Source organism: Mustela lutreola, chromosome 8 (assembly GCF_030435805.1).
Source record: "Mustela lutreola isolate mMusLut2 chromosome 8, mMusLut2.pri, whole genome shotgun sequence".
Lineage (NCBI taxonomy): Eukaryota > Metazoa > Chordata > Mammalia > Carnivora > Mustelidae > Mustela > Mustela lutreola.
Genome location: NC_081297.1, coordinates 57,010,955 through 57,036,388, shown reverse-complemented (window position 1 = coordinate 57,036,388; position 25,434 = coordinate 57,010,955). Strand labels below are relative to the sequence as shown.

Sequence of the window (25,434 nt, the reverse complement as noted above, 5' to 3'; positions counted from 1 at the left end):
ATTTTTCAAGTAAAGGAAATTTTGGGGGCGCCTGAGTAGCTTAGTCTGTTGAGCGTCAGCCTTTGGCTCAGGTCATGATCCCAGAGTCCTGGGATTGAGCCCCTCATGGGGCTCCCTGCTCAGCGAGGAGCCTGCTTCTCTCTCTCCCTCTGCCTGCTGCTCTGGCTACTTGTGCTCTCTCTGTCAAGTAAAAAAAAAAGAAAGAAAAGGAAAGGAAAGGAAATTTTGCTTTGAGTATTAAGACACATTATGGTTCTGTAATATATATTAAATTGCTCTTGATGTATTTGGTTTTTAAAAGATTTTATTTTTATTTATTTATTTAAAAGAGAGAGAGAGAGAGAGAGCGCGCATGAGTTGGGTGGAGGGGCAGAGGGAGAGGGAGATGCAGACTCCCCACTGAGCAGGGAGCCTGACCTGGGACTTGATCTCAGGACCCTGGGATCATGACCCTAGCCGGACGCAGACACCCAGCCGACTAAGCGACCCAGGCGCCTGAAGTATTTGATTCTTGAAGCTAGAAGATATCTACATAGGTTTGAGGAGAGCTGTTATCTTCAGAAGTCTTTCTGTAAATCTGGAATAGAATAGATTGTTGTCAAAGGGATAGTAAAGGAAGACAAGACAAATCCCATTTATTTTCACATTCTGATTTGCTTAATGCTTCTATTAAATTCACATCATGCATAAAGATTTCCTTTCACTTTTGCTGAAGCCCACATTATAGGGTGAGCTAGTACAGAACAAAAGTACAAAGGACTTAATATAGCCAGTTGGAATGGCAGGTTCATTGAGGCTTTCCAAGTTCAGAGTCATCATTGTTCATTCAATAAGCACATATTTGAGTGTCTACTATGAGTTCAGCATTATCTTGGGCACTACTGTTTAACCATCATGCGTATTATTAAAAAATAAAGTGGGAAGGAAGTTTGTATTTCTATAACACTACTACAGTTTTCTATGGTATTGATCGATCTCCTGAATAATATTCACTGCTGATTTCTTTCATTTTGGCTTACACATATGTTTGGGTCTCTTATTCAGAGACACTGCTGTCCTCTCAGTATCTCCCTTTAGTCCCAATATGCAACATGATTTTATCAGTTCTCTACTGCATTTGACACTTGATAATCTCCTTGAACATTTCCTTTCCCCGGCTTCTGTGACACTTTTAATTTCCTTTTTCATCTCTCCACTTCCAAATCATTACCAACTCTCAAGGATGGCTCTAGTATTTGCTCCGTTTGGAGATATCCAGTCCCAGTGTCCTAATGGTAATAGGCCGACTTGGCCTCTTGGTCTATTTTGTCCCTAACCTCTCCCCTGACACATTGTTGCTAGTTTTATTTTGCTAGATAAAACCATAAATCATGGTACTCCATTCCTCAAAAACCTTTACTAGATTACCTGTCCCTACTGAATTAAGCCCAGATTCTCAAGACTGGACTTCAAAGGCCATCTATACCCTGAATTCAGTCTGCTTCTTCAGATTTCTATCCCATCAATTTCTGTCGCATCTTTTTTTTTTTTTAAATAATTTTTATATATTTTTTATTAACATATAATGTATTATTAGCCCTAGGGGTACAGATCTGTGAATCGCCAGGTTTACAACCTCACAGCACTCACCATAGCACATATGTCCATAACCCTACCACCCTCTCCCTCCCCTCTCCCCCTGTGCAACCCTCAGTTTGTTTTGTGAGATTAAGAGTCTCTTATGGTTTGTCTCCCTCCTGATCCCATCTTGTTTCATTTATTCTTTTCCTACCCCCACACCCATCATGTTGCATCTCCACTTCCTCCTAACAGGGAGATCATATGATAGTTGTCTTTCTCCAGTTGACTTATTTTGCTAAGCATAATACCCTCTAGTTCCATCCACGCCTGACGCATCTTTTTCCAGATTAGCTGTATTACTCGACGGCCTCTGGAGTGACCTGATGCTTTCCTATCTAATGCCTTTGCCATTCCTTCAAGAATGAATAACCTATCCCCTTTTCCCATTCCTGTACCCTTATCAAATTTCTGCTTATAGAAATCCTATGCATACCTTAAGGCATGGTATATTGGTGTTGGGAACTAGAATCTGTATAGCCCCTCATTGTAAAGAGTTCAAATACCACTCTTTTCATACTAAATCTTCTCAGGTTCTCTCAGTTAGATGAGATCTCTTTTATACTTATTTGTTTTGTATCAGTAGTACTTCCTAAGGGTAGAGGGGCATGGTGTGGAATTCATCTTTGTATAATTAATCTTTGTTTCCCTCATAGTACCTGATCCACAGAAGGTGTCTAATGAGTATCTGCTGAATTGAATTAAGGGAGCTCAATTTTTAAAACACTAAGGATAGTAAGCTAAATCAATAACTTGTTTTAGGAGGGTAAAAGCTAGAGCTCTAAAATTTCTCATGTACTAGATGATTAAACTTCCTACACTAAGATCTAAATAGCTAAAAAGGAAAGGCATAGAGTCTTACCACTCTTCTTGAGAAGTTCTCCTTTTCGGGATTTATCCAGGTTTTCAAGAAATTGTTCAAAAACTTTTATATAAGGAGCTAGACTGGTCTTCTTATAATCTAAATTATGAAGGCCATGCATTATAATTAGCATTTTGGAAGCAGAATAACATGAGAGTATAACTAAGTTTTTAAAAAAAAAATTCTCTAGAACAACAATAAGAAAAAGAATTCTTTAGAACAGTGCTGTCCAATATAATGAGAAATATATAGTTTAAATACTCTACTAGTGGGGCGCCTATGTGGCTTAGTTGGTTAAGCATCTGCCCTCCACTCAGGTCATGATCCCAAAGTCCTGGGATGGAGCCCCACATTGGGCTCCCCACTGTGTAGGAAGCCTGCTTTTTCTTCTCCCTCTGCCTGCCACTCCCTCTGCTTGTGTGCTCTCTCTCTCTCTGTCAAATAAATATATAAAAATCTTAAAATAAATAAATACTTTAGTAGCTACATTAAAAAGGGAAGACTAATTTTAATATTTAATTCAGTGTATCTAAAATATTAATACATAATAAAAATTGAAATATTTTATTTTTTTCATACTGTTTGAAATCTAGCATTTTGTACTTAAAATATATCTCAATTTAGATGATACATTATCATGAGAAATACTTGATCTATATTTATTTATTTATTTTTAAGATTTTATTTATTTATTTGACAGAAATCACAAGTAGGCGGAGAGGCAGGCAGAGAGAGAGGAAGGGAAGCAGGCTCCCTGCTGAGCAGAGAGCCGGATGTGGGGCTCGATCCCAGGATCCTGGGATCATGACCTGAGCCGAAGGCAGCGGCTTAACCCACTGAGCCACCCAGGCGCCCTTGATCTATATTTAGATTTGAATTATAGACAGTGTAAAAGTAGGTTCACATATCCAAATTTCCTAAACATACTTAAATGTTTTCTAATAATTGAATCAAATATCAGTTTTAAAATTTATCTATTGGGGCGCCTGGGTGGCTCAGTGGGTTGAGCCTCTGCCTTTGGCTCGGGTCATGATCTCAGGGTCCTGGAATCGAGTCCTACATCGGACTCTCTGCTCAGCAGGGAGCCTGCTTCCCCTCTCTCTGCCTACTTGTGGTCTCTCTCTCTGTCAAATAAATAAAAATCTTAAAAAAAAAAACCCCAAACATTAAAAAATTATTTATTTAAAAATATTTAAAAAGATTTTTTTTTTTTTTTTTTTAAAGATTTTATTTATTTATTTGACAGAGAGAAATCACAAGTAGGCAGAGAGGCAGACAGAGAGAGAGAGAGGAGGAAGCAGGCTCCCTGCTGAGCAGAGAGCCCGATGCGGGACTCGATCCCAGGACCCTGAGATCATGACCTGAGCCGAAGGCAGCGGCTTAACCACTGAGCCACCCAGGCGCCCTTAAAAAGATTTTTTTTAAAGATTTTATTTATTTGACAGAGAGAGGTCACAAGTAGGCAGAGAGGCAGGCAGAGAGAGAGGAGGAAGCAGGCTCCCCGCTGAGCAGAGAGCCCGATGCGGGACTCGATCCCAGGACCCTGAGATCATGACCTGAGCCGAAGGCAGCGGCTCAACCCACTGAGCCACCCAGGCGCCCCTAAAAATATTTAAACAATTTAAAAAAATATTTGTTTTAGAGAGACATCCCTTAAGATTTTATTTTTAAGTAATTGCCAAACCCAACATGGGACTTGAGCTCACAACCTTGAGGTCCAGAGTTGCATGTTCTACCGACTAAGCCAGGCACCCCAATCAGTTTTAAAATTTAAATTAATTAAAATTAAATTTAAAAAGTCAGTTCCTTGTTTATACTAGTCACATTCCAAGTGCTTAACAGCCATATGTGGCTGCTGTATTAAGACAGTGGTGCCTGAAAATATCCAAACCACATGTACATATCTACTTCAGTAGTCAGGCTTTCTGGTATTAGACCAGCATAATCTATTGCTCTATGTTAAATCCCATACAATATTCTTTTTTTTTTTTAAACAAACTGTGGTTTCATTAATAAATAGTTTTACCAATAGAGCAAACATTAAAAATGTCAGGGGCATTCTACCTGGAGACAACCAGAAGTTTATAGTCATAGTGCCTTAAGTATAGGTATTTTTTTTTTTTTTTTAAAGATTTTATTTATTTATCAGAGAGAGAGAGGGAGAAAGCGAGCACAGGCAGACAGAATGGCAGGCAGAGGCAGAGGGAGAAGCAGGCTCCCTGCCGAGCAAGGAGCCCGATATGGGACTCGATCCCAGGACGCTGGGATCATGACCTGAGCTGAAGGCAGCTGCTTAACCAACTGAGCCACCCAGGCATTTTTTTTTTTTTTTAAAGATTTTATTTATTTATTTGACAGAGAGAAATCACAAGTAGGCAGAGAGGCAGGCAGAGTGAGAGGGGGAAGCAGGCTCCCTGCTGAGCAGAGAGCCCATGCGGGACTCGATCCCAGGACCCTGAGATCATGACCCGAGCCGAAGGCAGCAGCTTAACCCACTGAGCCACCCAGGTGCCCTAGGTATTTTTTGATTTATATAAAATTTAAAAAATGTACACAACAAAAAAAAATTTTAATCTTTTCCCCCAAGATTTTATTTATTTATTTATTTCAGAGAGAGAGAGAGAAGGGGGAGAGCACAAGCAGGGGGAGAGGCAGAGGGAGGAACAGACTCCCCACTGAGCAGGGAGCCTGATCCCAGGACCCTGAGATCATGACTTGAGCCTAAGGCAGATGCTTAATGACTGAGCCACCCCCACAACAAAATTTTGAATACAGAATCTTAATCATCTATTTAATTACATAATAAGGGGAGAAAATCTGAGAACAAGATGAGATCTGGATTTCAGTAGTGTGCTGTATCTGGATGGAATAGTCCTCATAATAGTTCATTCAAAAAAGAGTAAAAAAAGAAACTATACTTAAAAAAATTTTTAAGGGGTATCTGGGTAGCTTAGTAAGTTTAGTGTCTGCTTTTGGCTCAGGTCATGATCCTGAGATCCTGGGATGGAGTCCTGTGTCGTGTTGGGCTCCCTGCTCACTGGCAAGTCTGCTTCTCCTTCTCCCTCTGCCATTTCTTCCCTGTTCATGTTCTCTCTCTCTCTCTCTCTCAAATAAATAAATAAATAAATACAATCTTTAATAAACATTATCTCATGTACTTGGGACTAGAAAAGGAATTTTGATGAGGATATTCAGATGAATATCTGAACTGTGGCAATCATGAAAGTACTGTGTATTTTTTTTTTTAAAAGCTTTTATTTATTAATTTGACAGAGAGAAATCACAAGTAGACGGAGAGGCAGCCAGAGAGAGAGAGAGATAGGGAAGCAGGCTCCCTGTTGAGCAGAGAGCCCGATTTGGGACTGGATCCCAGGACCCTGAGATCATGACCTGAGCTGAAGGCAGCGGCTTAACCCACTGAGCCACCCAGGCGCCCGTATTTTTTTTTTTTTTTAAAGATTTTATTTATTTATTTGACAGACAGAGATCACAAGTAGGAGGAGAGGCAGGCAGAGAGAGGAGGAAGCAGGCTCCCTGCAGAGCAGAGAGCCCGATGTGGGGCTCGATCCCAGGACCCTGGGATCATGACCTGAGCCGAAGGCAGGGGCTTTAACCCACTGAGCCACCCAGGTGCCCCAGTACCGTGTATTTTGTCCTAAACTTTTATATATGAATTTTCTTATAATAATATAAAATATACACCAAGGAAACAGTTTAGTTTGGGATTAGCCCCATAGTACTTAGAATCTTAATTCAAGATTCTAAGCTCCTTGCTTGTAAGTCTTTTTTTTTTTTTTTTTAAGATTTTATTTATTTATTTGACAGACAGAGATCACAAGTAGACAGAGAGGCAGGCAGAGAGAGAGAGAGAGAGAGAGAGAGAGATGAGGGGAAGCAGGCTCCCCACTGAGCAGACAGCCCGATGCGTGGCTCGATTCCAGGACCCTGGGATCATGACCTGAGCCGAAGGCAGAGGCTTTAACCCACTGAGCCACCCAGGTGCCCCTCCTTGCTTGTAAGTCTATATGTTTATTTCACCATTGTGGAATATGTAACAGGCATTCAATAATCACTTAAATATTTACTAACTACCTATTACATATTAAGTACTCTGCTAAATTCTAAAAAAAGTATAAGCCAAACTCTTTGGTTTTAAGAAGTTTTTAAATGAACTGGTAAAATAAGTCCTATATGTAGTAATAGAAAACAATATATAATTAAAAGACCAAAGAAGCACATGGATAATTATAAGGCCAAAGGATCCACCTGTCAGTGTTGAGTGAGGTGGCTGTGAGGTGGGTCTTAGAAAAAAGATATAATTAGGGGTGCCTGGGTGGCTCAGTAAGTTAAACATCTGACTCTTGGTTTCCACTCAGGTCATGATCTCAGGGTAGTACGACTGAGCCCTGCACTGGGCTCCATGCTCTGTGTGGATTCTGCTTGAGATTCTCTGCCTTTTCCTCTTCTGCCTCTCTCCCTGCTCATGCTTGCACTCTCTCTCTCAAATAAGTAAATAAAATATTTAAAAAAGAAAAAGAAAAAAGATATTAGTAGATAGAACATTCCAGGATTTTTGAAGAAGTGTGGGAACAGGGGCTCCTGGGTGGCTTAGTGGGTAAAGCCTCTGCCTTCGGCTCAGGTTGTGATCTCAGTGTCCTGGGATCAAGCCCCACATCGGGCTCTCTGCTCATCGGGGAGTCTGTTTCCCCACCCCCACTCTCTTTGCCTGCCTCTCTGCCTACTTGTGATCTCTGTCAAATAAATAAATAAAATCTTCAAAAAAAAAAAAAAAAGAAGAAGGGGGGAACATGGTACTAGTATGATAAAGGACAAAGGCTTAAAATTACAGAAACTAAAGCGATAGTAGGGAACTTACACATCACTCATTCCAACTCCCCATCATCTCTAAAGCACCTCTGACTGATGGTTATTAGGCTATTTATGAATACTTGAAATGACAGGCAGTTTAGTTTATTTTTGAATAGTTATATTAGAAAATTTCTCTTTAAAATCTTTGAACAGGGGGCGCTTGGGTGGCTCAGTGGGTTAAGCCGCTGCCTTTGGCTCAGGTCATGATCTCAGGGTCCTGGGATCGAGTCCCACATCGGGCTCTCTGCTCAACAGGGAGCCTGCTTCCCTCTCTCTCTCTCTGCCTACCTCTCCATCTACTTGTGATTTCTCTCTGTCAAATAAATAAATAAAATCTTAAAAAAAAAAAAAATCTTTGAACGGGGCAACCGGGTGATTCAGTTGTTTAAGTGACTGCCTTTGGCTCAGGTCCTGGAATAGAGCCCTGCTCAGTGGGGAGCCTGCTTCTCCCTCTCCAGCTCCCCCTGCTTGTGCTTTCTCTCTCTCTATCAAATAAATAAAATCTTTAAAAAAAAAAAAAAAAAAAAAAAAATCCCTGAACAAAAGGAAAAGATGTTCATCAAGAGAAAATATTTTTAAAAAATTGTGAAGTAAGGTATACATGTTGTTAAAAAGAATAAAATAGTACTAACAGGTTGGAAAAAATAGCTTTCTGCCCTAATTCTGACCTCTCCATCCTCTTGAATGGCAACCACTTTTTCTTTCTAGCACCTACTTTTAACAGATGAACACTTCCAATGTTTAGAAATCCAAAGCCATTCTTCCTAGGACTGTGGCTTTTTTGGGGGGAGGAGAAGTAGGAAAGGGTCAGAAGACTAAGATTTTTTCTTAATTCTCAGTATGTTGAAATTTCAAAATGATGTGCCTTGGTGCCAGTCTGTTTTCCTATTATGCTGAGCCTTTTCAATAAAAGGCTCATTTCTGCAATGGCTTCCTATATAATTTATATATATATATATATATATATATATATATATATAAATATATATATATATATAGATATATATATTTTTTACCTCTCTTTGTTGTTTTTCTGAAACTCCCATAGTTAGGTATTAGACCTCCTGAACAATTCTTTTTTTTTTTTTTTTAAATTTTATTTATTTGTCAGAGACAGAGAGAGTGAGCACAAACTGGGGCAATGGCAGGCAGAGGGAGAATCAGTTTCCTGGCTGAGCAAGGAGCCAATGTGGACTCGATCCCAGGTCCCTGGGATCATGACCTGAGCCAAAGGCAGACGCTTAACTGACAGCCACCCAGGCATCCCCTGAACCATTCTTCTAATTTTATCTTTTTCCTCCTTAAAATAAAAACAGGACACCTGGGTGGCTCAGTGGGTTAAAGCCTCTGCCTTCAGCTCAGGTCGTGTTCCCAGTGTCCTGGGATCAAGCCCCGCATTGGGCTCTCTGCTCGGCGGGGAGCCTGCTTCCTCCTCTCTCTCTGCCTGCCTCTCTTCCTACTTGTGATCTCTGTCAAATAAATAAAATCTTAAAAAAAAATTTTATCTTTTTTGATAGTACTTTCTGGAAAATCTTAACTTTTCTAGCCTTTCCACTGAATTTTGTATTCTAATGATTATGTTTCTGATTTCTAAGACCTCTTTCTTATTCTGAATGTTTCTTTTCATAGCATTCTGCTATTGCTTCACGGATACACTATCTTCTCATATTCTCTGAGGATAATTTTTTAAAAAAAGGTCTTCAGGGTTCCTGGCTGGCTCGGTTAGTAGCACATGTGACTTTTCTTCTCTGGTATGTGAGTTTGAGTCCCATGCTGGGCAGAGATTGCTTAAGAAAAAAAGAGGGAAAAAAAGGGTTTTCTTTGTTCCTTGCATTATCTGTTTTCTCTGAGTCCCTTTTTCCAGTTTATTCTGATTTTTCATGTTGGAGATGTTCTTCAAATTATTTATTTCTTTATTTTAGATTTTATTCATTTATTTGACAGAGAGAGAGGAGGGGATCACGAGTAGGCAGAAAGGCAGGCAGAGAGGGAGAAGCAGGCTCCCCGCTGAGCAGAGAGCCTGATGCAGGGCTTGATCCTAGGACTGTGAGATCATGACCTGAGCCAAGGGCAGAGGCTTAACCCACTGAGCCATGCAGGTACCCCCAATACTTTATTTATTTATTTTTAAAAGATTTTATTTATTTATTTGACAGACAGAGATCACAAGTAGGCAGAGAAGCAGGCAGAGAGAAGGGGGAAGCAGGCTCCCTGCTGAGCAGAGAGCCCGATGTGGGGCTCCATCCCAGGATCCTGGGATCATGACCTGAGCCGAAGGCAGAGGCTTAACCCACTGAGCCACCCAGGTGCCCCCCCAATACTTTATTTTTAAAAAATATTTTATTTACTTATTTATTTGAGAGAGATGGGGGGGAGGGGCAGAGGGAAAGGGATGAGCAGACACCATGCTGAGCACAGAGCCAGATGGAGGGCTCGATCTCATGACTCTGAGATCATGACCTTAGCCAAAACCAAGAATCAGATGCCCAACTGACTGAGTGACCCAGAAGCCCCTCAAATACCTTAGGCAGAGAGCTTGTAATCACTATAATCATTAATAGTGGAATATACTATGGTTAGGTATTATGTTAGAGCTGGAACAGATGAAGTGATTTTGTTTTGTTTTTGTTTTATGGAGTGATATTTGAACTTGGGTTTTGACAGAAGGTGGCAACATTTGACCCAGAAAGGTCAGTTAGATAGCACAGATCTGCACTGTGTTACAATAGTCACTAGCCACAGGTGGCTACTTAAAATTAAATGAAACTGAAAATCAGGTTTCTCACAATTCAAGTGGAATGTGCCGCATGTGGCTAGTGAGTACCACACTGGGCAGTGCCTTACATTTCTACCACACAAGAAGTTCTATTGGTTCTGTAGCTGTAGAGTGTCTTTTGGGTGTTGGTATATGAAGATTTGGCTTCTATTAGCAGGAAGATTTATAAGTTTCCCAGCTTCATCAAATTCTTGAATATACAATTCAACCACAGTTTAGATACATATTTACCATAACATTCTCTGGATACATCAAGAACAAAGACCAAAAGCATGCATATATAGTAGTTGTTAAATAAGTAGGCGTTGAATCTAAAATTGTGAGAGTCAAACAACTATCAACACAAAACGACAATTTAATCTTATAGTATAAATCCTAGCATTTATTTATTTATTTATTTTAAGAAGAGATTTATTTATTTATTTGATAGACAGAGATCACAGGTATGCAGAAAAATAGGCAGAGAGAGAGGGGAAGCAACCTCCCTCCTGAGCAGAGAGCCTGATGTGGGGCTCGATCCCAGGACCCCAGGATCATGACCCGAGCCAAAGGCAGAGGCTTTAACCCACTGAACCACCCAGGCGCCCCATAAATCCTAGTATTTAGATGTTGCTTAGTAAATATCTGTTGACTCAGATTGGCTTCAACAGCACCATTTGGGGAACTGATGAAGAAAGGACAGAAGCATTGCTATGATATTATTTGTAACTGAGCTGGTTTCATGATAAACATTGATCCATTCTGGGCTGAATCCAAGGAGAATTAATTATTGGACTGACAGAGGATTTCTTATAAGAAACTTATATTAAAGGGAGACTTCAACATATTAACATACCTCTGGTTCTACGTTTGATATCAGATTCGGCTTCATTTCCTTCTTTTCCCTCATCATTAATGGAAATGGCATCCAATTCACGGCAGAGAGAGCTACAAATAATACAATAGAATAATAATAGAATAAGACAATTTTTTAAAAAAAGATTTTATTTATTTATCAGAGAGAGAGAGGGAGAGCGAGCACAGGCAGACAGAATGGCAGGCAGAGGCAGAAGCAGGCTCCCTGCTGAGCAAGGAGCCCGATGTGGGACTCGATCCCAGGACGCTGGGATCATGATCTGAGCCGAAGGCAGCTACTTAACCAACTGAGCCACCCAGGTGTCCCGAGAATTTTTTTTTTTTTTAATTTTTTAACTCTATACTTGATGTCGGGCTCAAACTCATGACCCCAAAATCAAGAGTCACATGCCCTACCAAGTGAACCAGCCACGTGCTCCAGAATAAGAGAATTTTATTCTGTTTTTTAAAAGTCGTCTCTGTGCCCAGTGTGGAGCCCAATTCAGGGCATAAACTTATGGCCCACAGATCAAGACCTGAGCTGAGATAAAGAGTTGGACGCTTAACCAACTCAGTCACTCACCCAGGCACCCCCAGAATAAGAATTTTAAAGTTGGTTCTTGGTCAACATTACCCAATATATGATAGCACAAGAATCCCCCAAAATTTTCTGTGAAAACACTGTGTGACCAACTAAATTTGGGATATTCTAAAAGTCACAATTGCATCTTGGGAGTTTTCCATGCATAAGAGCATAATAAAAATTGGGAAATCTTGCAGTAAAGAACATTTTATCTGTTAAAATTGTTATTTCTCAAACTTATTTGAACTTACAATTTTTTTTTTTTTTATAAGAGAATAGCAGCTTGTGTTCTGTGGAACTCACTAGGAAATGTTGCTTTACAAAGGCATTGTCATATAGCCTCAGAGCAGCTGCCTCTCTGAAAGGGCTCTAATTCAACCTACTTCAAATTCAGAGTAAAAATCACAAACAAAAAATGAATGATCAATGATCTGGAACATACCTTATGGTTGGAACAGTAAATGGATCAAACTGTTCCACTTTCTGTAAATCAATAGGCACAGAAATACGACCTGTAAGAACCAAAAGTTATAAACTGATGATTGTAAAATACAATCCTGTTTGTTATTTTGGCCAAATTTTAATCTAAGGCTTAGAAAAAGGGTTAGACTTATCTTTTTTCTTTTTTTTTAAGATTTTATTTATTCATTTGACAGAGATCACAAGTAGGCAGAGAGGCAGGCAGAGAGAGTGAGAGGGAAGCAGTTTCCCTGCTGAGCAGAAAGCCCGATCTCAGGATCCTGAGATCATGACCCGAGCTGAAGGCAGTGGCTTAACCCACTGAGCCATCCAGGTGCCCCTTATCTGTTAAAAACAATAGCTAGAAATTACTTCCACATTAGCTGTTTTTATTTTTTCCTAAAAACAAACAAACAAAAAAATAGGTATGAAAGAATGTTGAGCTATAATCTAGTGCTCTTATTTCCACTTTTATTTCTATCTCCTTCTTCCTAATATCCTTATACGTAAGGACAGAATGATATCAAATTTAGTGAGTCCTGAAAAATGAAATAACATAGATATAGTTCATTTCATTAACTTGGTTTATTTGCTGAGATTAGAACAGACACCTATATGTTGGGCATCTTTAGAAAGCATTTTGGAAATAAAATGGACAGCATTATACTTCCCCTTTCACAATATCCACACCTGGGATACCTCATAAAATTCATTACATCTCAAAAATGAGATAATCAATCTAAAGGATGCCAGGTAAATAACAAGTAAAATAATCAAGAGAATTGTTGTTTGGAGTTGTGGTTTGAAGACAGAGTAAAAAGACTACAGCTACTTATGGGAAAAGAATATAATCAAATGTGTATACTTATGAACATAATTATTTACCCAAACTCTGAGTATTAGAATAAGGGGATACCCACTATAGCTTTAGAGTTAGGTTTAAAAAATAATAAGAAATATATAATGCACACTGCATCAAAAACTAATGATGTGGGGCAACTGGGTGGCTCAGTGGGTTAAGCCTCTGCCTTCAGCTCAGGTTATGATCTCAGGGTCCTGGGATTGAGCCCTGAATCGGGATCTCTGCTCTGCAAGGAGATTGCTTCCCCCCCCCTCTCTGCCTGTCTCTCTGCCTACTTGGGACATCTCTCTGTCAAATAAATAAATAAAATCTTTAAAAAAAACCCCCAGAGCAACTAATGATATATTTTATGGTGATAAATAAATAAAATAAATAAATAAACCCAAAACTTTTCAGCCACTGGCTACCTGAACATAATTTTAAAATAATAATCAAATCAAATTAAAAAAAATTAAAAATTAATTCAAAAACTTAAAAAAGAAATATATAATGAGCACTGGGTATGATATGGAACTGATGAATCACTGAACTCTACCTCTGAAACTAATAAGACAAATTAAAAAAAGAAATACTAAGCTTATTATTAAAAAAAGCTAAAAACACATAGTTGATAGGTTTAGAATTTTAGTATATGTGCTGCCGAAGCGAGCACAAGTTGATAGGTTTAGAAAGGGGTTATTCAAATATATGCACTAGAGAATCATCACAGATTATTAAAGGAAACTAGGCAACTTGGGAGAATTGAATGTGTGACAGATCCTTTTCTAAGTACTTTACATCTAATTATTATTTTTTATTTATTTTTTTAAAGATTTATTCATTTGAGGGGCGCCTGGGTGGCTCAGCGGGTTAAAAGCCTCTGCCTTCAGCCCAGGTCATGATCCCAGGGTCCTGGGATCGAGCCGCGCATTGGGCTCAGTGCAGAGCCTGCTTCTCTCTCTCTCTGCCTGCCTCTCTGCCTACTTGTGTTCTCTATCAAATAAATAAATAAATAAATAATCTTAAAAAAAAAAAAAAAAAAAAAGATTTATTCATTTGAGAGAGACAGAGACAGAGCGAGCACAAGCAGGGGGTGAAGCAGAGGAAGAGGGAGAAGCAGACTCCTTGCTAAGCCCGGAGTCTGACTTGGGGCTTGATCCCAGGATCTCGAGACCATGACCTGAGCCAAACACAGACACCCAAACATCTGAGCCACCAAGGCACCCCAGCACTTTACACTTTAGATCTTCACAATAACCCTGTGAGGTAAGTACTATATCATTTCCATTTACAGATGAGGAAACCAAGACACAGAGAGTAATTAGCCTAACATCCCACAGTGAGTGGTAGAGTTAGACGTAAAAGGACAACTACATACAACTGTCTATGTCTCCTGGTTGGATGAAGCAAAGTTTATGTCAATATAGTAACCATTTTATTTATTTTAAAGTCAGTTTCAGTCCATCAAAACACATATCTAAGAGAAATGTGAAGGAGGAAAGCTAAACTATGGAAAAAGAACTGAGGGAGGAGGCATAGTGGGAAAACCACAGAACTTTCACGTTTTAAGAACTGAATTCTCTTCCTAGCTCTGACACAATTTGTTTTAAGACTGTGAACAAGTCACTTCAACCTCTTGGACCACGGTTTTCTCATCTGTACAATGAGAGCTGTTGTCCTTGGATTTCTAAGTTCCTCTATAGTTCCAACACTAAACCTCAGAAACCCAGAGGATAATTATTTATGTAGTGGAAACTGATCTGGTAGCTACTAGTCGACAATTAAAAAATAACTCAGTTATCATATGTATTCATATCCAGTGACATGCTTACTCAAACAAAAAATAACTCATTTTTCTTCTAGTTTTCTTTGCTTTCTTTACATTGTACCTGTTTTAGGATGAACACTAAAGGGGCTCTTCAGCAAATGATTGATTCCTTTGCTAACATTGATGTCCAGCCGTGGGAAACAGTACTGGAGCATGATCTCCCATTCCAGGTAGGGTCCACATTTGTCATTTTTGGTACTATCCTAAAAGGAGATAAAACTCTAGCATGAGGATCAGTAGGAACTTTTGAGGATTTCTTTAAGAGGTTAAAAAATGGCTTTCAGTGATCTTTAACTTACTAAGCAAAAAAATTAGAATTTAACTAAGAATGACATTATATTTATAATAGAGATTTCAATGGAATATACCTGCAAGCTGATGGCTTTCATCAAATATTCCCAACGCTGAAGTGAATTGTGATACTTCGGGAAGTTTTGCTGAAGTGTCTCATGAATTGGTGATGAGTCATTAAGGAACACAGTCATTTACAGCCACTGATGAACAACTTATTTTCAGTATGTATTACTCACAAGGATACCAAAAGTTTACTAGAAAGTAATTATTGTTTTCAAAAATGCAAATATTAATTAAATACATTTCCTTAAAAAAGTCCCCTGTAAAAATATAAACAGATATGACAGAAAGAATGCCAAAATAACCATATAGTTGTTTTTTTTTTTTTTAAAGATTTTACTTATTTATTTGGGAGAGAGAGAAAGCACGAGAGTGGGGAGGGTCAGAGGGGGAAGCAGACACCCCTGCTGAACAGGGAGCCTGAGGTGGGACTTGATCCTGAAACTCCAAGATCATAACCTGAGCCAAAGGCAGTCACTTAACCAACTGAGCCACCCAGGCGTCCCCTCTATATAGTTTAATGTAAAACCTTTCCCTGGTCTGTACATATTTTGACAAAATGATTCAGCATTCTTTAAGTATCCATTAATTCTATGAGGATCAACTTCCAAAATAAGGACATTTATTTCCAAAATGGTCTCATTTCTTACTGTATTCCAGACTAGATATACTAAAATGCAGAAAAACAGGAGATGTTTTTGTATAAAAAGATTAAACTTATAAGAGTAAGTATATGAAAATATGTAGGCAGAACACATTTATAATATAGATCAATACATCATATAGCTCACATAGAAATGGCCTTGGGAAAGGATATTTTCAGGAACAAGGGCTAAAATCTTATCCCAGCTTTCTTTATTTTCAAGAATATCTTGATCAACTAAGGCATATTCTTGGAAGTATTTTTTTATTATGTTTATAGATTTGCTGTAGGAACAACAATAGCACAGTCCTAATACTATTAGCAACACATACATGCCAAGAAGGGAGGCTAGTGCTTGCTTCTATTGATCTTTTTTTTTTAGTGAGCATACATTAGTCTAATAAGAAGACAAACAGAATTAGCTAACAAACAAATTAGCTATGTAAAATGGGAATAATATGCCTTCACAGGGTTATGAGAATTAACTAAGACATTCTAAGGGGGAAGAACCTAATATAGCACCTGGCTTAGAATAGCTATTCAAGAAATGTTTACTTCTTAAATTCCACAACTTACAGATGAATAGCATCACAAATATGTAACAAGGGTAGAAACAGGCCAGGACAACATAATAATACATCAGTAGTAGTGTGGGATAGAGTCTACAGTTTCTACTCCGAAGTACTTGCATTAATGTCTCAACAATTACATAGTGCTTAGCAATTTGCAAACAGACCTCACATCTATCGTTTCATTTAATCTTTGCCACAACTCTGAGATAGATGGAGCAGATGTTGTTTTCCCCATCTTATACTTATAAGGAGATAGAGTCTCTAATATTTTATCAGGGTTTTAGAAAGCCACAGAATAGAAACTCTTACTCTTAATGCAATGCTCTTTACATCTAGAGAAGTAGTGAATTTAGTGGAAAGAGTCTGAGTTTTGAAATTAGGCAGACTATGACATGCTTCCTAAATTTAACAATTACTTTTGTGGTACCAAAGAAATTATACTATCTAAGTTCTACTTCAACTATAAATGGAGATACTATCATGTCCCTCATGAAGTTACTATTAAGACCAATAAGAACATCTGTAAAACAACTATCATGAATACTGTAGCATAAGACAGTCATTCAATTAATGACTATCTATCTATCATTAGTTGCCTTATTATCAGTAAAATGGTACCCCAATAGAGAAATTGGTAACAATGTAATTCTAAAAGCACATGTACGTAAATCAGACACAGCTTAAACCACATGGAATCTTTTCCAACAGACCTGACAAAAGGGTGAATTTTTTCACTTAGATGGACTTTCTTTTTAACATCTTGACCACCCTGAAAAATAAACCATCAAAAAAGAACTTCATGTATAAGACACAAGTGAAATAATTAAATTTTTTTAATGTACTCTAAATATAGATTAAATTGTCAAAATATAGAATTTAATTCTTTTAATTATGTCAATATTAATCGACATAATTGAACCAGAAAAGTCATTTTCCTCTTGCTACAAGGAGGATACTTACAGCAAAATATGAAAGATCTTAAAAAATGTAGCCACTGTGATTATTTGATCTGTTAGTAAGGTCATTTACTCTGGAATATGGATGCTATAAAAGATAGTTTCATTTTTTTCACTAAACATTTCAGGCTTGGTAACATCTAACAAACAAAGAAATGTAAAGTATTACTCAGATCTTACCTTTACAAGACTCAAATACTCAACTATCCCAGAACGTACTGCAGAGGACAGTTTTCTAACCGATTCATCACAGACCCAACAATGAACACCTCTCCTTCCAGAATATACCCAGAGACGATGCTTAAATCCAAAGTCCTCTGAGGAGGGAAGAAATAGTATGTTTTAAAATCTATAAATAGGGACGCCTGGGTGGCTCAGTTGGTTAAGCGCTGCCTTCGGCTCAGGTCATGATCCCAGGGTCCTGGGATCGAGTCCCACATCTGGCTCCTTGCTCGGCCCTCTGCCTCTGCCTGCCTCTCTGTCTGCCTGTGCTCGCTCGCTCTCTCTCCCTCTATCCCTGACAAATAAATAAATAAAATCTTAAAAAAAAAAAATTTAAAATCTATAAATAAATTTATAAACTCCTGGTTCTTGCTTACTTCCTTGGCTTCATTTTTACCTCTTATCCACATGTACTCACCTTAACTATACTAAATTATGTGTAGTTTCCTGTCTCCCATGGTCTTGCCTTCATGTCTATACCTATCCTGTTCTCTCTGCCAAGAATTTCTTCATGCCCTTTTTTCCCTCTCAAGCTTTTTTTTTTCTTTCAAGATTTTATTTGTTTATTTGTCAGAGAGCGAGAGAGCACAAGCAAGGAGAGCAGCAGGCAGAGGGAGAAGCAGACTCCCAGCTGAGCAGGGAGCCTGATGTGGAACTCGATCCCAGGAACCTGGGATCATGACCTGAGCTAAAGGCCGATGTTTAACTGAGCCACCCAGGTGTCCCCCAGAAAGAGCTCTTTTTAGTATATGCATTGCTGAAGCGAGGACAATAGTTAGCTATTTTTTTTAATTTTTTGATAGAGAGAGTGAGCGTGCATGCATTGGGGCAAGGAGTGGCAGAAGGAGAGAGAATCCCAAGCAGGCTCCTTGCCCAGGAGCCCGATGTGGGCCTGTATCCCAGGACCCTGGGGTCATGAGCTGAGCTGAAATCAAGAGTTAGAGGCTTAACCAAATGAGCTACCCAGGCATCCCAAGAGTTAGCTTTTTTTTTTTTTTTTTTAAAGGTATTTATTTTATTTATTTACTTATTTGAGAGGAGAGAGAGAGAGCACAAGGCATGGGGAAAGTCAGAGACAGAGGGAGAAGCAGGCTCCCCACTGCGCAGGGAGTCCGATGTGGGGCTCGATCCCAAGACCCCTGGGATAATGACCTGAACTGAAGGCAGACAATCAACTGACTGAGCCACCCAGGTGCCCCTCTTTTTAATATCATTGTCATCCTTATCATCACCTTTTCTGATCTAATTTCTTTCTATTCCAATATGTACTCCTTCTGTTCTCTATCTCCATGGTACCTCGTGTATATTACTAAACTAAATGTAATCCTCAATTTTATTTGTCACTTTCTTAGACTGTATAACCTACTTGAGGCAATCATTATCTTTCATATTTCCCTCATCTAGGACAGTTTTTAGCACAAAGAGGTGCTCTGGGTAGCACACAGACTGAACTGGATAAAAACTCACTGGTTTGATCAACAGCTTTATTAGCATTTCAACTACAACTTTATTCTAATCTCCTTTTATTTTCCAGATATATGTTTCAAGGAAACATGTTAGAAATCTATGAGATTTGATTATAAAATGGTATACATAGACAAATATTCAGAGGAAAACAGACTCTTACATTTGACCCCACTCAGACACTGCCAATACTTGCCCTTCAGTGCTCGGTCGATTATGCGTATGGCCATCGTCATGAGGGTCCAGCACTTAGAACATATGTCTGCAGAACTGGAGTAGAGGCATCATTACTCACTGTCAGTGATATCATCCACCCTACCAGCAAGGCATGCAGTGCTTACCTACAACATCTCCTCACATCGTCATAGTCTGTCATATCAATGTCAAACACCAGTTCTTTTTCTTGAGCCTGGAAAGCTCCCAGCTTCACTGTATTGTGCTGATTGGGCTACAAGGAGAAAATATTAATCAGCTTCTGTAAGAGCTGTCATGCTGCCAATTATGCTATTTTCTATTTTCAAAGAATGTGGCCAAAGAGAAAAAAACAAAAAAACCATAATATAATGCCAACTCTACTCAGTTAAAGTTCACTAGTTTGGATTTTATACATCCAGAATGGATGACAATATAAAGTTCATCTACTTAGAAAAGGTTTTGGTAAATACATATTACCATAGATATTTGTTTTTTACCAGTTCTACTGAGATATAATTGATATGTAACATTGAATAATAAATATTTGTTAACTGGGGCGCTCGGGTGGCTTAGTTCGTTAAGAGTCTGCCTTCGGTTCAGGTCATGATCCCAGGGTCCTAGGATTCAGCCCCACATTGGGCTTCCTGCTCTGCCTGTTTCCCCCTCTCTCACTACCCCTGCTTGTATTCCCTCTCTCACTGTGTCTCTCTGTCAAATAAATAAAGAAAATCTTTTAAAAAATTTGTTAATCAACAGAAATCCCAGTAAGGCTTTTTTAGTTTTCTCATAAAGAAAAGTACATACAAAGAATTAATGCCCTATTGCAAACTGTTTTAAAGACTTTTAATTATTACTGGACATATAAGTAACAAAAAGGTATTTAAAATTTTTCAATAATTCAAAATATCTCAATTTAGTTTGAACTGAGCCTTTGGCTCAAGCTGTAAGTAGCCTCTTTTTTTTTAAATTTTTTTATTTTGTAAGAGTTTATTTATTTATTTGACAGATATCACAAGTAGGCAGAAAGGCCGGCAGAGAGAGAGGAAGGGAAGCAGGCTCCCCACTGAGCAGAGAGCCCGATGCAGGGCTCGATCCCAGGACCCTGGGATCATGACCTGAGCTAAAGGCAGAGGCTTTAACCCACTGAGCCACCCAGGCACCCCTTTAAGTAGCCTCTTTTGAGACTATGGGCCACCAGAAGAAAAAAAGCAGACTGAATACAGATACTTATCTTGCTCTTTCCAAACCTGCACAAAAATGATAGTAAGGGTTTTCTTAATAAAGGCATAAATCTTTAAAAAAGGATCAGAGTGGGGGAAAAATTAAAAAGTACCAGAGAGGAGAAAATACCACTAAAATTTTTATAAGGATAACCATAAGGGCTGAATTTTAAACTCTCAGTAAGGAAAGATAAGCAATCCAATTTACACCTCAGCATCTCCCAAACTCAGGTGATAATGGGTATCCCTAGAGTGAGAGAGGGAGTGTGTGTGGCAGTGGTGAAGCTAAGATTAAAAACAGGAGAATCAGTTAAAAATCTATTTATGAAGCAGTTAATTCCCCAGATTCTTCCATTTACTCTGCAGAGCTAGGTAACTGCACTTTCATTTCCCTGGCAAAGACACCTGAATTATTATCTGGAGAACCTCAAATAGTGGGTCTCTCTGGACTGGGATGGGGGGCAGGAACAATAGGTACAGTTGAAAAAAGTGTATTGTATTGATATATAGCGGATTAAGTGGACAAACATTTACATGTGGAAAGTTGAGACCCAGCCCTCTCCCCAACTTTTATACCCTATTACTGCCATCCTATGCAGGAAACCAGAAGATTCCTCACTGAAGAATCTGATCAGGAGTGTCAGGCACTATTATAGGCTTTAGGAATAGAAGATTTGTGATCAAAACAAAGATCCCTGTGCAAGTGAAGTTTTTATTCAAGCAAAGATCTAGAGAAACTGACATCAAAGCTTCCTCCCCAAAAAATGGCCTAGCCAGGGCACCTGGGTGGCTCAGTGGGTTAAGCCACTGCCTTCGGCTCAGGTCATGATCTCAGGGTCCTGAGATCGAGTCCCGCATCGGGCTCTCTGCTCAGCAGGGAGCCTGCTTCCCTTCCTCTCTCTCTGCCTGCCTCTCTGCCTACTTGTGATCTCTGTCTGTCATATAAATAAATAAAATCTTTAAAAAAAAAAAAAAATGGCCTAGCCAGATCACCCTGTAATAAAGAAATCCCAGCCATGTATACACAACTTCCAATCAGCTTTTTTAGTGCTTTATTTTTAAATATAAATAACATGCAAGAAATTATCAGACTTATGAGGAAAGCCTCTAATATGAAAGAGGAGGAAAAAACAGGGGAAAAAAGGGAGAAAACAGATTGTATAGCAGAACACATAAACTATCACTGATACTCTTAAAAAGATAAGACATATCAATGGAAAAAGTACAGGATGCTCTAAAAAAAAAATTCTTATAAATTATAATAGCAGAAATGAAAACCTCTGAGGAAATTCCCCAGAAAGTAGAGCAAAATAAAAATAAGAGGGAAAAAAAATTAGTGGATCAGTCCAAGACACATAACATCTGACTTTAGGATTTGTAGAGAGACCAGAGAAAAATTATAGATAGAAAAAATTATATTTAAGGAAAAAAGGGGAGCCTGGCTGGTTCAGTCAGTAGAGCATGAGATACTGGATCTCTGGGTTTTAAGTTCAAGCCCCATGTTGGGGATAGAGATTACTTAAAAATAAAATCTTTTTTTTTAAACTTCAAAATAAAATCTTAAAAAATAAAAGGAAAATTTCCCAGAATTGAAGGACATGAGTTCATGATCACAAGAGCCCATCATGTATCTAGCATAATAGGTGCAAAAAAGATGGACACCAAGGCACATCATTGTGAAACTTTAGTACATTAGGGACAGAGGGGCTAGGCAGAAAATCCTAAAGAGCTTTCAGTTCCAACACAGTGAAATAAGAAACAGAATGGCATTAGTCTTCTTCTTCTTCTTCTTTTTTTTTTTTTTAAAGATTTTATTTATTTATTTGACAGACAGAGATCACAAGTAGGCAGAGAGGCAGGCAGAGAGGAGGAAGCAGGCTCCCTGCTGAGCAGAGAGCCCGATGCGGGGCTCGATCCCAGAACCCTGGAATCATGACCTGAGCCAAAGGCAGAGGCTTTAACCCACTGAGCCACCCAGGCACCCCTGGCATTAGTCTTCTTAACAGCAACACTGGAAGCTAGCAGATAATGCAAAATTCTAAGGGAAACTGATTTACAAACAACCACTAGTTAAGTACAAAGGTAGAATGAAGTCATTTTCCAGATACAGAAGGTGTCCAATATTTCCTTTTCCATGCACCTTTTCTCAGGAAGCTCATGGAGGACATTCTCTACGTAAAGAAAAGTAAACCAAAAAGAGAACAAAGGATTCAGGGAACACAGGATCCAAAATAGGAGGTGAAAGGAAATCAGGGTGATTACAAGATTATATTTATCCATGAGGCTTAGAGAGAGCAATTAGTCTAGCTTGGAGGTCAGGAAGCTGTAAGTGAAATTTCTTCAGGATGAAACTGACCAGATAAATAAATAAAATCTTTTTTTTTTTTTTTTAGATTTTATTTACTTATTTGACAGAGAGAGATAGATCACAAGTTGGCAGAGCAGCAGGCATAGAGAGGGAGGGGGAAACAGGCTCCCTGTTGAGCAGAGAGCCCGATGTAGGGCTTGATCCCAGGACCCTGAGATCATGACCTGAGCCAAAGGCAGAGGCTTAACCCACTGAGCCACGAGGCACCCCAATAAATAAAATCTAAAAAAAAAACCACCAAAAAAACCCATGGGCACCTCAGTTGACTGAACCACCTCATGGTTCAGTCAGTTAAATGTCTGACTTCTGATTGTGGCTTAGGTCATGATCTCAGGGTTACAGGATTGAGCCTGGCCTTGGGCTCCATGTCTGCAGAGTCTGCTTGAGATTCTTTCCCTCTGCCTCTTGCCCTGCTGGGCGCTTGCTCTCTCTCTAAAATAAATATATAAATCTTGGGGGAAAAAAAAAAAGAAAAAGAAATAGTTCCCTACAAAAGCTATCATGCCATGAGTGTGTTTCTCCCATGTATGTTTTTTTTTTTTTTTTAAAAGAGAGCACAAGCAGAGGAGAGGGTCAGAGGGAGAGAGAGTAGCAGACTCCCTACCGAGCACGGAGCCTGACACCAGGCCTGATCTCAGGACCCTGGAACCATGACCCAAGCTGAAGGAAGAAGGCAGATGCTTAACTGACTAGCCACCCAGGTGACCCTCCCCATGTGTGTATTTTTAAGGAAAGAAAGGCAATTTTGGTATGTTCATTCATTCAACAAATACGATATACTCTCTCAGGCAGGCACTAATCTAGACATTTAGACTGTATAAGTGGCAATGGGTAGGAGGAGTGGCAGGTTGCAGAAGGCCTCAAAGTGAAGACTTGAGGAGGTGAGGGAAGGAACCAAGGAGCTATCTGGGGAAATGGGTTCTGGGCAGCGGAAACTGCTTGAGCAGGGGCAGTGTGGCATGAGTGGAAGGAGTGAGGGGGAGAGAGGGGCTTTTACTTTGAGCAAAATGGGGAGCCACTAGAGAACGGTTTTGACCAGAGGAATCACAGAATCTAACTTGTTTTAAAAGGATTGCTCTGGCAACTGTTTTGAGAATACACTCTAGAGTCTATAGGAGCAAATTGTTAGGAAGTTTTTACAGTAATTCAGATGAAAGATGATAAGGATGGTAGTAGTACTGGTACCAGTGGCTGGATTTCAGATAATATTCTGGTAGAGCTGAAGAGATTTCCTAATGGAATAGATATATGAGTGTGAGAGAAATAAAGGAATCAAGCATATCTTGAAGGGGTCCTGGTCTGGCTCAGTCTGTAGAGCACGTGACTCTAAATATTGGGGTCACATTGGATATAGAGATTACTTAAAAACAAACAAACAAACAAACAAAACACCTCCAATGCTGGAAGACAATGTAATTGTTTTAAAATACCTTCCTTTAAACCACGCTGACTTCCTTGTTTACACTTTTGGCCAGATATTCAATTTTTCTGTCCTAGTAAGAATACAACCAATTCACTTCCAAATGATTTCCAATCAGTAATGTGGAGTATGAAAGAACAACAAAATATTACAATCTACTTGCAAAAAAGTTAAAGTGGGACTCAACTAGAATCAATTATAAAAATTTAACCTCAAAACAATGAGAACACCAATCCATTCTTGGTTTAAAAAACAAAACTACAAAATACATTAAAAAACCGATTTCTTACTCTGTGGGAATATACCGCGCCTATATCAATCTTGTATGGATTCATTTTCTGCATCTCCTTTTCCAGCTCACTCTGGTTGTTGAAGGATTGGTAGCGAATGTAAATATCATCTTTCAATGTGAATGAAAATTCACGGTTTTGAAAGTAATTCTTTATTACTGCAAAATAAATATACCATTTTAAAGTTAATTTGGCACTTGATTCGGCTCAGGGCATTAAAACATTAACCAATGATAAGATATTTTTAATGAGCCCTCTGTGCTCAACGCTGTGCTACATGTTTAAAAAAAAAACCAAAACACAAAACTAGTTCCTACTCTGAAGGTGCATACCATCCTGCCTCTGATAGGAAAAAGTAAAAATGAGGAAAAAGATGCAGACATATTCTAAAGATGTAATGTCAGCTGTCTCTCCTCGGCGAGCACTACTAAGTTCAGCTGCGAAGAGCTCAGTACCTCTCATCTTCCGGGAGATGCCCCGCTGTCCCCGATATAGAACACGCCTCTGCCCCTCCAGGGTACGACCCAGTAATGTCCCGGGCTCAGACGCGCGGCAGGTAAATGAGGAGCTGAATGGGGAGTCCCACCACGTGATGGTAGGAGCAGCGGCTCTTTCTTCCTCTGTGTGCCTGCTTACCGTAACCTCTCTCGGCCCCTTTACATCTCTGAGCTGGTGGGGAAGGCTCGAGATAATACGCAAAGGCGCTGGCACAATGCCTGGCGCACAGGAGGTACTTCATATTGTCGTTCCGAGGAACGCTCCCAGTACCTCCTCACCCTCCCCACCGAACCACTACCCACTCCGCTCCCAGCTTTATCACCTCCGCCATAGTTGAGCCAACGGTAGTACTGGGCGTAGGGAAAAAGCCTCCGGTAATAAAGCTTAAGCAGTTCAGGCAGCTCGGCAGGGTCAAACGTCTCCATGGAAGGCTCGACTCACTGTCGTAGAACCGCAAAAATTGGCGGGAATCACACAGCAGGATCCCCGGACATTGCGCAGGCGCGCTGTGGCCGCAACCGGACGTCTCGACGGGCCGCTGGGAATTGTAGTTCCCACTTAGG

General features: G+C 39.4%; 1 protein-coding gene across 1 annotated transcript; it reads right to left on the bottom strand.

Moving 5' to 3' along the window:
* Positions 1 to 286: 286 nt before the first annotated feature.
* On the bottom strand, positions 287 to 25,390 carry PRIM1 (DNA primase subunit 1). The gene is made up of 13 exons (XM_059184898.1): positions 25,194 to 25,390; positions 24,374 to 24,531; positions 19,222 to 19,328; positions 19,077 to 19,150; positions 17,375 to 17,511; positions 16,949 to 17,007; positions 15,841 to 15,950; positions 15,038 to 15,126; positions 14,731 to 14,872; positions 11,984 to 12,053; positions 10,960 to 11,051; positions 2,480 to 2,578; positions 287 to 577 (listed from the first exon to the last, which is right to left on the bottom strand). Exons 1-13 carry the CDS (start codon positions 25,294 to 25,296, stop codon positions 558 to 560), a joined length of 1,260 nt encoding a protein of 419 aa, XP_059040881.1. The 5' UTR covers positions 25,297 to 25,390; the 3' UTR covers positions 287 to 557.
* Between the last annotated feature and the right edge of the window lie 44 nt (positions 25,391 to 25,434).